Raw genomic sequence first — 12810 nt, 5'->3', positions numbered from 1 at the left:
CTCCTCCGGAAAAACATCCTCAAACTCTCCCACCACTGGTATTTGATAAACTGTCGGACTCTATCCGGTCATCCCTTACATGGCACAATATCAAATGACATCCCTTCCTCAGATATGACTTCAAAGTAACAGCTGCAATCAACTTAACTTTGGGTTTTACTAGAAACCCACGATAAGACACACTAACGCCCTTAGGACCTCTTAAAGACACTTTCTTTTGATGACAGTCTATCTTAGCTTTATACTTCCCAACCAGTCCATCCCAACTATCATCTCAAAACCGTTAAAAGGAAACTCTAGCAAGTCTACAGGGAAATCAACTTGCCCAACTATCATAGGTACATCCCTATATAACCTCCCACATTATACAGACTCACCCGAAGGTATAAAAACTTTCTCACTAACAGACTCATATACCCTCAAACCCAACCGTTTAACGTGACTCGAAGATATAAACGACTGAGAAGCCCCCGAATCAAACAAAACAAAGGTATGAATAACGTTAACAAGAAAAGTACCAGTGATAACGTGTGCATCATCTTCAGCTGCTTTCTTCTCCATCATGAACAGCTTTCCACTGGTCTTCTGTCCACCTCCCTGGACAGTGCTGGCTGATGTGGTCGGCTTAGCACCCGACCCTTGATTGTTGTTGTTGTTCGTCGGTGGTTTCTGATAAGAATTACCGCCATTGCGGTTACCTCCACTCTGATAGCTCTGACTTCCCCGGTTTGACCATGATCCAGTCGGTCTATTGCTCGCATAGCTCTGCGCAGGTCTCTGGAAAGTTCCAGGTGCACTTGTGCACTCATGTCTCTTGTGGCCTACGCCACCACAACTATAGCAGGTCATTCTCCAACTACCACTAACACTTCCACGGCCACGCCCAAAGGAAGCCCCATCACTGAACCCTGACCCAGAAGAAAACCCTCTAGTTTGATTGTGGTTGCCTTTCTTGTGACTAGATTGGCCACCACCCTCACTCTCAGACTTTCTTTTCTCAACACCCACTCTCTCCTGAGCTATCTCTACTAACCTCTCAGCTCTTCTAGCTCTTTCATAAGCTTCCTTAACGTCAGTAAGGATTCCCACGGGTAACTTATCCATGATCTTAGGGGCCAAACCCCTCTCAAACCTCAGCGCCAGGTTCTCCTCACTCAAACCCATATCCTCAGCATACCTAGACTTCTCATTAAACTGCCTGTAATACTCGGCCACAGACATGTCAGATGTCATCTTAAACCCATCGAACTCCTCTCTCAACTTACTCCTTACATGCTCCGGTACAAACTCTTTTCTCATAGCCTTACAAAACTCTTCCCATGGTATAGCAGGTAAACCTTGGTTCGCATACAACTCCTTAGCACTCACTTTCACCGTATCCCACCACTTGCCAGCTGCTTTCCTCAGGTAGAACGTAGCTTGTTCTACTCTCATCTCATCAGGACAGTGAACCAAATCTTGTATGTTCTCCATCTCTCTATGCCATTTATCAAGAAGGTTAGGCTCCCCAACCCCCTTGTACTCTTTCGGGTTAAACCTCGCTATATAGAGGCTGATTTTAGAGTGATCAACCTCCTTCTCCTTATCCTTATCCTTATTCTTTCCCACCGTCTTTAAAGCCTCCGTAAGAGCATCCTGATGCTCCAACATCTTAACGATATCATCTATGTTCATAAGCTCAGCTCTCGCATACAAAGCATTCTTCTTGGGCGGCATCTTGAAACTATATCAGAAAAGGGGTGGATATAAACATACGTACCAAAACCTCAAAACACGAAAGCAAGCTGGCCAGGACATACTCGATCGAGTTCCCTAACCTACTCGATCAAGTAGCAGGCTACTCGATCGAGTGCCGAACATACTCGATCGAGTGCCCCGACTCCAGACCCAAAACAGACCTTCTGACCTCTAACATACTCGACCGAGTAGCCCGGCTACTCGATCGAGTGACCCCCTACTCGATCGAGTGCCCGAGGTACTCGATCGAGTGCCCAAAAACACGATTCTGGATTCAAAATCGTCAAATACCCACCCGATCAAGTCAGTCCAAATCGATCGAGTCATGCTAACTCAAAAACGCTACCCGCATGTTATATCATATCCCAACATTATAAACAACTTCATAAATCCCAACATTATATCATAACTAAGCATATAATGCTACACAACTCTTCATACGATCAACGAAATAACTCTATCATGTTATTAAACGCCACATAGTAAACATCCGTCATGCTTCTCATTCCAACAACAGTTCTATATATCTCATCAATCTTTCTTTCACATTCTTAACTTTCTACTCCAAACATCCAACAATTACACATACTTCATCACATCCACACACAAGCTAACAAACAACGCATACGACCTCGACATACACCCCCCATGTGACCGGTTCAAAATTGTAGGGCAAGTTCGCGACTTCAGGACGTCTCCCAAGCCTTTGCATTAGCTCCTACAACCTTTACCCCGGGTTCATTTTAATTGACTTCCTATATTCATTAGATTTATTGGTTACAGGTTTCTGGATCGTCGCTCTGATACCATTTGTAATACCCCTATACTCCAAGTGCCTTACCAGGACCACTCAGGTATAAGGATACTACCATCTCGGTTACCCGAGGCATGATAATTATAAGACAATAACGAAACAACATTTAATAGTATAACTTTAATGAAAAGTACAAACCAAGCCAAATCCCAAAATACGGGTACAAGTTCTCAAACCAACTGTCTAATCAACTAAATGCAAAGTTTATAAAACTACTAAGCTACAGCGGAAGACTTCTATCGTCAGACAGTGGCACATCCCAGCAATCCCATGTGACTCAACTCAAACCTGCTCAATTACTGCTCACCATCCCCGAATGGATCACCGCAGATTTTAGAAACAACAACACGGGGTCATTACAAATCACACAATCTATATATATCAACAATACGATAAACAGATATCTCACACCGTCACACACACAATCACATCAGTCCTATCAATCTCAATCACCGACTGTCCACTGGACCAGTCCTACCAGTGGGGGACCGCAGTCGTACCCACCAAATCCCCGCTCCTCATAATGAGCGATAACCCTGTCCATTAATGTGCACATCCTCTTCCGTGGCGAGTTCCACGAAGGGCGAAACTAGGGCATGAAGTCACTCCCGCAAGTGACTCCACTCAGCCGAGAACGCGTCTCGAGAACCAGAGACAAACAAACACAATCAACAACCGTCACAATACAATTACTATATTATTCAATCAACCACAACATATCAACATCACATTATGGGACTAATACTGAGTAGGAAATCCTACCTGGAAAGCACAACTATCAGACGGTCTCAACAAATTGTATCAAAAGCCTCTTCTACAAATCCTCCTCCTATCATACATACACATAATTACTACCAATCATAATCTACAACAAAACCCCCAAATCCCTATCTTAGGGTTTAAACAACTTAAAGGAAAAACTATAAAAACGGTACATAGATCTTACCCTCGACGCAAGGATCTCAACGGTATAACGAAAGGTGAAATCCGACCTTCCAAACTCCGGGATTTGCTAACAATACGATTAAAGTGAAGAATGTACTTTGCTTTCTCTATTGACAGTAATTAGGTTTTGAAAAAGTGTTTAAGAACAATGACGGAAGTATTATATATCTTAATCGCATAATTAACAAAACCCGAGAAATAACTCCCCGTAAACCGGCTACTCGATCGAGTAGCTATGGTACTCGATCGAGTGCCCCCTTACTCGATCGAGTACCCACGTTACTCGATCGAGTACCCAACAGGTCAGAAACTTTTATAAAACGCAACTCACCCTTACTCGACAGAGTAAGGCCTACTCGATAGAGTACCCAGAGACTCATAAATCCGTAGTATTACACCTCTACCCTTATCAATATAACTCGGTGGATTAACTCTTTAATCGATTCTACTTTTAGAACCCTTGGTCGATAAAATTACATTAATATTTTATCTTTAGCCCAAAAAAAATCCGACAAGGGCACGGTGTGGCCGATAAAACCCTTATCGAAAAACGTTTGTTGAGTTCAATCCAAATTTCGAATAAATGTGTCCATGATCCAAACCCATATTAACTTGGGCACGGTGTGGCCGATGAAACCTTCATCAACATGAATTCGGTGGATAGACATTTATCACCCACTTCCCCTACGTAACAAGGTTTGTACCCCGGTGTGGCCGAGTGCACTCCCTCACGAAATAGGTTTTCATGGTTTCTACTCTTTGGTAAGGCTAAGTCTCAATTGATTATTTTAGCGAGAGATCATGTCAATTTATTATCTATCACGTTTTAAGTGAACTAAAGCGGTGAACTACGATAATTGTAATTGACACGGTCGATAAACTCGATTAAAATGATAATGCATGTTTTAGTTATGGCGATTTAGCGATGCATGCGACATATAAATAAAATGCAAAGCATAAAATAAATCCTAGTATGGCCTTCCTAAAATAGAAAATCTAATTAACTATTACATATTCGGAAACCAACTCCATTGGTCCCTTGAACTTCGGTTGAGGCACGCATCTCGAGGTAACACCGTCTTTATGAATCGTGTTCCTTGAGTGACACCGTCTTCAAGGAACTCCGGAATAAATAAATAAATTACATAACAAATTACATAATTTCCTATTATACATATGTATTTAAAATAAAGTAAATATATTAAATTACAAAACGGTGATACGAGATCACAATAAATTACAACCGAATCGATATTCCCATACATTTCGGGTAATACCAATTAAAAACTAAGGCATACTAAGTAAAATTACATAATTCAAAAATTACATAAAATAAAATTATGACAATCATAAATAAAATGCAGCATTATAATATGTATGAATATGCCCATATTTATGCTAAATCGCCTTTAAGGAGCCAATATCGTATATTTAACGGTTTTTACGGATTTGTGTGATTCAACCATTTAAAATCACAATAAAATACATAAATTCATATTTATGCACAAGTTAATTACCCTAACCTCTTAGGACTCAAAATTAGTCCCCATTAACTATTTGACCATAATCAACTCATATTTCTTAAAATTGTTCATTAATGGACCTAAAATTACAATAAAATGCTATAAATTTCAAATAAATCACAAAAATTTCAAATAAATTTGAAATTTGAAATTTAAACTTATGAACATTCTGGAAAAATACCATGACACTCATAATGTTCAAAAAACTTAGGTTAAAATTTCGTAAAATTATCGGAAAAACAATGTTGCGGTTTATCGAATTTATTAATTATAATCATAAAAACATGAGGAAAAATAAATTCATCAACTTTTCAATTTTAGATCTGAAATGGGTAATAAAATGCAACATATGACGTTTTTCCTTAGTCATGGAGTATGTTTTAGCAATTATTCACTAATTAAGTCAATATTTATGCTTTTTTTCATCAAAAATTCATAAATCATGCATAAAGATTTCAATATAGCCTATTATTTTAGACACATCTTGTAAAACTGCATGTGACAACATACTAAATTTCTATGACCAGATTCGAAATATTTCTCATATTAACCTATTTTTCATTTAAATTCGATTTTTATCATGAAAAAACCATATTTCGAGCATAAAAACTCCAAAAATTCTGAAGATTTACAGGTCAGCTAAAAATAATATATGTAAAAACATATCCAAAAACCACTGTAAAATTCAAAGTTTAGCTAATTTTAGTCCGAAAATGACATTTTAATCATAAAATCACATTTTTAATGCCATTATTATATAAGATGAACAATAAAAATCCATAAATTAACCAAAATATCCTAAATACATTTTAGGATTAGAAACTTTAACATGCATAAATTATTTCGTCATATATCATAATAACACTAATTTACAAGTTTTATATGTTAATCGTATAACTCGGAAAAACTATAACCGATTTGCACGCAAACAACCTAGACTCTTGATACCGCTTGTTAGAAATCATTATCTCTATGCTTGACATATTCATATATGTATTGATTTTAATTTAGTCATAAAATTAAAAGATGATCTTATGCATGCAAACTATAAGTAAAATAAGGAAGAAATCTTCATTCTTACATTGATTTCGGATCAAAGGGCACAAGAGAGTTCTCCTACTCTCTTGTTCTTGAGATCTCCTTAATTGGATGAACAAGGATTCAAGTAGAGAATCCCTCCCAAGGTTTAATACCCAAGATAACAACTTAATAAAATTAAGATTATTATTACTAGAACAATATTAATTTTGTATAAAAATTGACCCAAAATATTATTTGGTCTCTCAATTATTTCAGTTAAGAGAGAGGGAAGAGAAGGAGGATTTTATCTCTCTAAAATTCTAATTTTTAGATGAATTAATGAATGAATACACTAAAATGTTTTGGTAGTGTATATTAGGTAAAATTGAGGAGAAAAACCCATTGTTTTCTCCTCTTGAAAAACCGGGTGGCATGGGGAGGAAGGGACCAATGCATGCACAAGGTGGTCTTCACAAGATTAAGTAGGGTTGCATGACTAGGTTTAGAAGGAAATGATTATGTTTACCACTAACATAATCAACACAATATATTCCTAATACTCCCCTTAATTTCGGTACATATAGATAAAATGGACTCCATTTTATTTTTGTCAATTTGTCACATGTCACATGTCACATAAAATTGTTATGTATTTTTAACATATTAAAAATCAACGCATTAATAAAAATACGTCATATACAAAATCGACTTAGTAATTCATAATTACTTGTACCAAAATATTTTACCAAATATAAATCACAACATCTTGTATTTATAATAATTTATTCATTCAAATGCAATTGTTTCCTTAAACAATAATTTCATCTAAGTAATAAATCAATTTGATTACTTAGACCGTATCTTATTTAATCAAATTACAATGAGACACGTAAATATTACTTCCAAAATCGCCCGTCAATTTTAAGTAATTTAATTGACCCGTATCGTCATACGATCAATTAAATGATCAATTAAGAATGTTAGCCTTTAGGTATGACCTAAGGGGGTCAACTGGTCACCACCGTCTCACGACAGTAATGTCAAACTCTAGTCAGCCAATCATTACCGATATGTGTGGACCAGTTGACAGTAAAATATTACTTCCCAATTGTATTCTTTAAAATGAGACTTTAAACATGTGATTATCATGATCAACAGTTGTGATCGCATTATTGTCGGAGGACACATATTCCAACATCATTTTATTCTCCTTTTTCAGGTTAGCAATGTCACTACGATTTTATGCCTTTCCAAAGGGTACAAACACTTTGTAGGTGTTCCCCTCTTTCCATTTGAGACTCTTAATGTTCCTCAACAGACAAACATGTAAGTTCATCATTCTTACTCCTTTCCACAATCGTTATCATCAGTTTTTTCCATTCAAGTCAGCCTTTAATGTTAATTATTGTCGCTATGCTTGTGAAGACACGATTGCGGTGTCTATGTACTGAAATGGTTGGAGGCTGGCCGTGACCATTCCTTGTGGGCAGCTGCGAGCAATTTCAAGGGTTTACTTTCATTCCGAAGGGCAGTTGCGTTAAGCTTGTTACGATGGCAAGAGAATCAGAGAGACGTCATATATTGTTTTCCTTTATTTTTTACACTCATTTCCAATTTTACCTTAATACAACCATTTAAATCACGGGTTATCAGATTTTAATTATCGTGTTTGATATGCAGATGTTTTAATGGACGACAAGTGTTTGTTTGGAAGCTGTGTGGCTACTAGCAATCAACCAAGGAGTATGTGTGGTTCATTTTCTGAAAGGTGTAATGGTGTAAAATAGGACTTATTATTTGTTGTGTCATGTAAAGGCAAACTGAGCCTATTCAACTGCTATGTCCATTAAACACCAGTTTATGTCATTTTGTTGGATGGCATAATTGTTTAGAATATATTCCCACGAATGCTCAGATGTTCTTAACTCGGCAACGTGTAATGGTAGGGCATGGTCCCTCATTTTGACCGTCTTCTTCGTGTTTGTGGATTGTCTAGAGGTCTAATGAAAAATGTAATCTGATCTTTTGTTCAATAGTTGTGTCAAGTGACCGACTTTTATGCCAATTTGCTAGACATCATTTTGGATAATCCATCTTAATTAGAGTTGGCAGTGTGCAAGAATGGTTACACGTTCTGTTTTTTTGGTTGATGGTTTTGTTTTAAAAACTTTTTGGAGATAAACAAGGTGTAACTCTGGCCTTGGTTCATTGTCGAATGTTGGGCTTATCACTGGTATGCAGGAATTATGTTACTAGTTACGCCATCTTAACACTGACACACACCAATTATATTTTCAGATACGTCAAAATCACTTGCATACTCAAGTATGATATTTCACTTTCCAATTGAACAACTGAATGTTCATTAGTTTCAGGATTCCACAATTTCAACTTCGAATCATCGTTTATTAACATTCACGGTTTTTTATCTAGTCAGAATACTAGTAGGTACGCTTTTCACGTAAAACATGTGCAACAATCATGTTAACATACAAGCTTTTTTTAGTTTTCACTTAAACTCACCAATACGTGTATCCGTTTTTGTCGTTGAAAAATTAGACATCATACAATATTAATTTTGTCTATGGAACTTAAATTCGCGAATCATCGTTTATAAATATTTACGCTATTTATTTTCATATATAATACTGTCAGGTACGCTTCTAATGTAAAAGATGTGCAACAATCGTGTTAATATACACGCGTTTTTATTTTCACATAAAACTGAAATCATCAGTTAATGGAAACTAGCTGACAGTTCACGTTTATCAATTCATCATAGCTATAACAAAAATACACAATAACTCTTCCTATCAAAACCTATTAATGATCATCCATGTATTGTATAGGTTAACATGTATAGTTTCCATACACAACTCCGATAGATACACTTTAAGCCTTGACAAATGCACATATAATACTTGAAGATACGCTCGTAAATCATAAAAAAAATCAAAATAATAAATGTTCAATAATCCCATATAACAGCTCAAAAATGAAGTCTTAAATCCTCCCGCCATTATTCATTATATTTGTGTATGTGATCCGCAATTCTTTTCGTTGTTCATTCCTGAAACGAAAAAAGGCTATAAAGCATTAAAGGTTACAAATTTGATTAGATACAACAATAATATTTCTTAATTAAGTACCAACTAAACAAATTCAATCTGCTATCAGTATTCTCTAATAATGAATGCACCAAAATTAATAGCGTACCTGTATCATGGAATCATACTCTCCCAGGACAATTCCGACTATCATGGAATCCTAATTCTCCGCAAGCATTGCATTTCCTGGCCGCTTTCTTCAGTTCTTTTGTAGCTTTTTCCTTTTGGGACATCATTCTTTTTCCAGACCCTTTTGTTTTTGACTGAATAGGAGGTAAGACAACCACTTCCTTTGGTATTTTTGTTCCTAAGAGCATCTCAAGTTCCCTATTCTTGTTTCTCAGCCTATCACCCGTGTTACTACTACTACTACTACTACTACTACATTCTGACGTACTGGTTTGTGCGCTTATCTTGTCTTTAAAACCTTTCAAAATGCCCAGCAATTCATCAACATACTCAGGTTTTTGTTCAGCGAGCGTCACACAAGAGAACACCTCGGGCCATAGGGTACCAATTTTGTGCCGTCTAACATCTAATGAGTTACAATCTTCAATTAAAGTATGTGGCACATTATTACAAATCGGCTGACATGTTGCCAATTTGCTCCACCTACTTAACAGATACTGATCTGGAACATTGTCAAGGCCTTGTTCTTTCAAGACATAGAGCGCATGATGGCACAAAATTCCATGTCTCTCAAAATTTTTACAGGAGCAGTTCAATTTCATTTCGTCAGAGATAAAGTTAACATAGTAAACCTTGTCTTTTTCACGATCAATAATGGGGATGCTGTCACTGGTAGTAACCCCTAAAATTTTAACACCACAGGTGAAACAAGCAGCCACCCACTCGTTTTTAAATTCAGAAAACATCACGGGGGTGTAGAACTCAGAAGCGTGTTTTTCCAAAGGGTGAGGCGTTTCTAGATCAGGGAAGGCGTTTTTTGACTCGGCTATTAATTTGGACTGTTTCCATCGTTGAGCGTCCATAGCACTTTCAAACCTCATAAGAAACTCAACCAAAGTTAAGTTTGGGTTCATGAAATTTCTGAAAAAGCTATTCTCGGACTCAGACCTCGACGTGGTTCTCATTAGTCCACCCATAAATAAATCCCTGAAATATGCTGGGATCCAAGAAGCCCTTTTGTCAAACATAGTATCTAACCATTCATTGTCGGTCAGCCCGTACGAGGATATAACTGAGCACCACCGTTCCTCAAACTCAGGCAGTTCGATATCTTCTGCCCAAACACAGGAGCACAACTCTTTCATGAAGTTAGTTTCTCTATATAGCGTAGTTCCGATCTTGTCTGGCAGCTTTTTCATGATATGCCACATGCAATATCTGTGCTGAGTTTTGTCCCCAAACAGTGTTTTAACTCCTGCTTTTATGCCTCTATCTTGATCATTAATTATGCACACAGGATACTTATTGCTCATTGCGCTCAGAAAATTCCGAAACAACCACACGAAATCCTCATCAGTCTCTTTCCTTATAAGTCCTGCTCCAAATGTCACACATTTTTTGTGATGGTCAACCCCCGTGAAAGGTGCAAATATCATTTTATATGTGTTCATATTAAACGTCGTGTCAAAAGACGTCATATCACCAAAGAGACTGTAATTCTTTATAGCTATAGGGTCAAAACCAACAAACCCTAGATAGTCAACCACGATCGTCAACATCAAAATCAAAGTAGTATGAACTACACATGGCTTTTTTGTGCATGAAATTTTCGATCATCATTTGCGCGTCATACCCTTTAATAAATTTCTTCATATCCCTCCAAAAAATTTTGAAGTCCTCGAGTGATGCCCCTACATTTTGATACCCTTTCACGTACTCTTTGAACATCCTAAAGCTTTGCATAGGCCCCTTATTCATTTTAGAATTCTCAACAATCATGGTTTAATGTATAAGGGTTAATTCTCGTGACTCGGTCAAATGCACCACTGTGTTTGGTGTTGAGAGGAGGTGGGTGTGACCTTCATGAAAGTCAGCAATCACATATTGTCCTTTTTCATTTCTTCGGAAAAAAATCTTTGCATTACATAAAATTCTAGTTCTCTGTCTCTTTTTTATCTTCCCTCTAGGATTACTTCTCCAGCCTTACTGCACACACAATACTTAGTCATGACAACCCCGTCTATGTTTCGTTGCGTTGACTTCCTCATTTTAAAACCAGAATTAGCAGCATAAGCCTTATAGAATTCTAGCCCATCCTCTAGTTTATCAAAGATCATACCCAAAACAGGCTTCAATTCTGGCGCACATACATGTATTCTTTCCTTCGAGGTTGTCTCAATGATTGGTGAGCTTGCATCTATGCACGCTATACAGTAAAACAGTATGGGTATAAGCAGCGAGTTGAAATAACTGATGCACAACAAATATAATTTCAGGTACGCTAATTTAGTCAAAAGCACAAAATCAATAAGAAAACAAAAAACCACAGAAAGTAACACAGAAATGTGTGCCTGATCGCTGACATATCATATTTTTTATTACTGACTACTTAACGTAGACGTCAAGATACACCAATCACGTCTAATAATGACGACATAGGCAGAAAGTCAAATGCTTATTATGACACGAATCGGTATATCCCTTAATTATAATTCTAGATACGCTGCTGAAAAACACAAACGCATCAACTATACTAATGGATACGCTATTCATATACGCTGGTTAATTAAGGGCGGTTACGTTATTCTACCAGGGACGTTTTCCATGTAAGACAATTACATCAATTATACTAATATACATGCTATTGAACTAAACAGAATACTGTATAGCATGCATAAGAAACATGATCAGCAAGTGTAATAATCAACTCTCAAACAAATTGCATATCACATACACTAACCAGACCGGTAAGACAACTGTTCTTATCCATCAGACTCATCAATTTATAATAACAATCAGGCTAATGAAACATGTTCAGCAAGCGTAATAATCTGTATTCCGATGTTTAAATTAGTATGAATACGCATCAAAATGATCAATAGATATATCAATCAAACAATTTAAATGAAACGATTTATAAAAAAAGGCTATCTCAACTGATTTGCAGATGTACATACCTAGATGAGATGATGACTGCACGATATCATTGCTAACAGCTGGAACAATCGCATCAGTATAATCCCCCAAATCGCTAGAATCCTCAACATCCATAATTTTATACGATTGAAATAATACTGGAATGCCAATCGAAATCACAAAATCGATTGTTCATGCATCAATCACACAAAATCAATCAGAAAAATATAATAATCGTACATCCATTAGATGATCAACGCCATTGATTATGATCAATTTCGTCAATTTTGGCAGCTGTAGTTTTATGGCTTTCGCGGAATTTTCTATGTTTTTCGCGGAAATATTTGTAGTGATTTGGGGGAAAAGGTTTGGAAAGTAGAGAGAGAAAGAAATATTTTGGATTTTTTTTGTCAAAACAGTAAGGTTAGTCACGTAGGATTTTCGAGGTATCCCATGCTATTTTTTGTATAAAATCCTACTATTGTAGGTCGTCTCACCGTTTGCACCGAGTGTTCGTTCTCACCGGATCTCGCCTCTCTCTCTCTCTCTCTCTCTATATATATATATATATATATATATATATATATATATATATATATTGAGTGAGCTCGATTATGCA

At 36.8% G+C, this 12810-nt stretch overlaps 1 protein-coding gene across 1 annotated transcript; it reads right to left on the bottom strand.

Annotated features, from left to right (window-relative positions):
* Positions 1-9268: 9268 nt before the first annotated feature.
* Positions 9269-12326, bottom strand: LOC141641520 (protein FAR1-RELATED SEQUENCE 5-like). Its single transcript, XM_074450179.1, has 3 exons — positions 12233-12326; positions 11332-11481; positions 9269-10806 (listed from the first exon to the last, which is right to left on the bottom strand). Exons 1-3 carry the CDS (start codon positions 12324-12326, stop codon positions 9269-9271), a joined length of 1782 nt encoding a protein of 593 aa, XP_074306280.1.
* Positions 12327-12810: the final 484 nt, after the last annotated feature.

This window comes from Silene latifolia, chromosome 2, assembly GCF_048544455.1.
Source record: "Silene latifolia isolate original U9 population chromosome 2, ASM4854445v1, whole genome shotgun sequence".
NCBI lineage: Eukaryota > Viridiplantae > Streptophyta > Magnoliopsida > Caryophyllales > Caryophyllaceae > Silene > Silene latifolia.
Note: the sequence above shows the minus strand (reverse complement) of the source record. Positions and strands in the feature narration are given on the sequence as shown.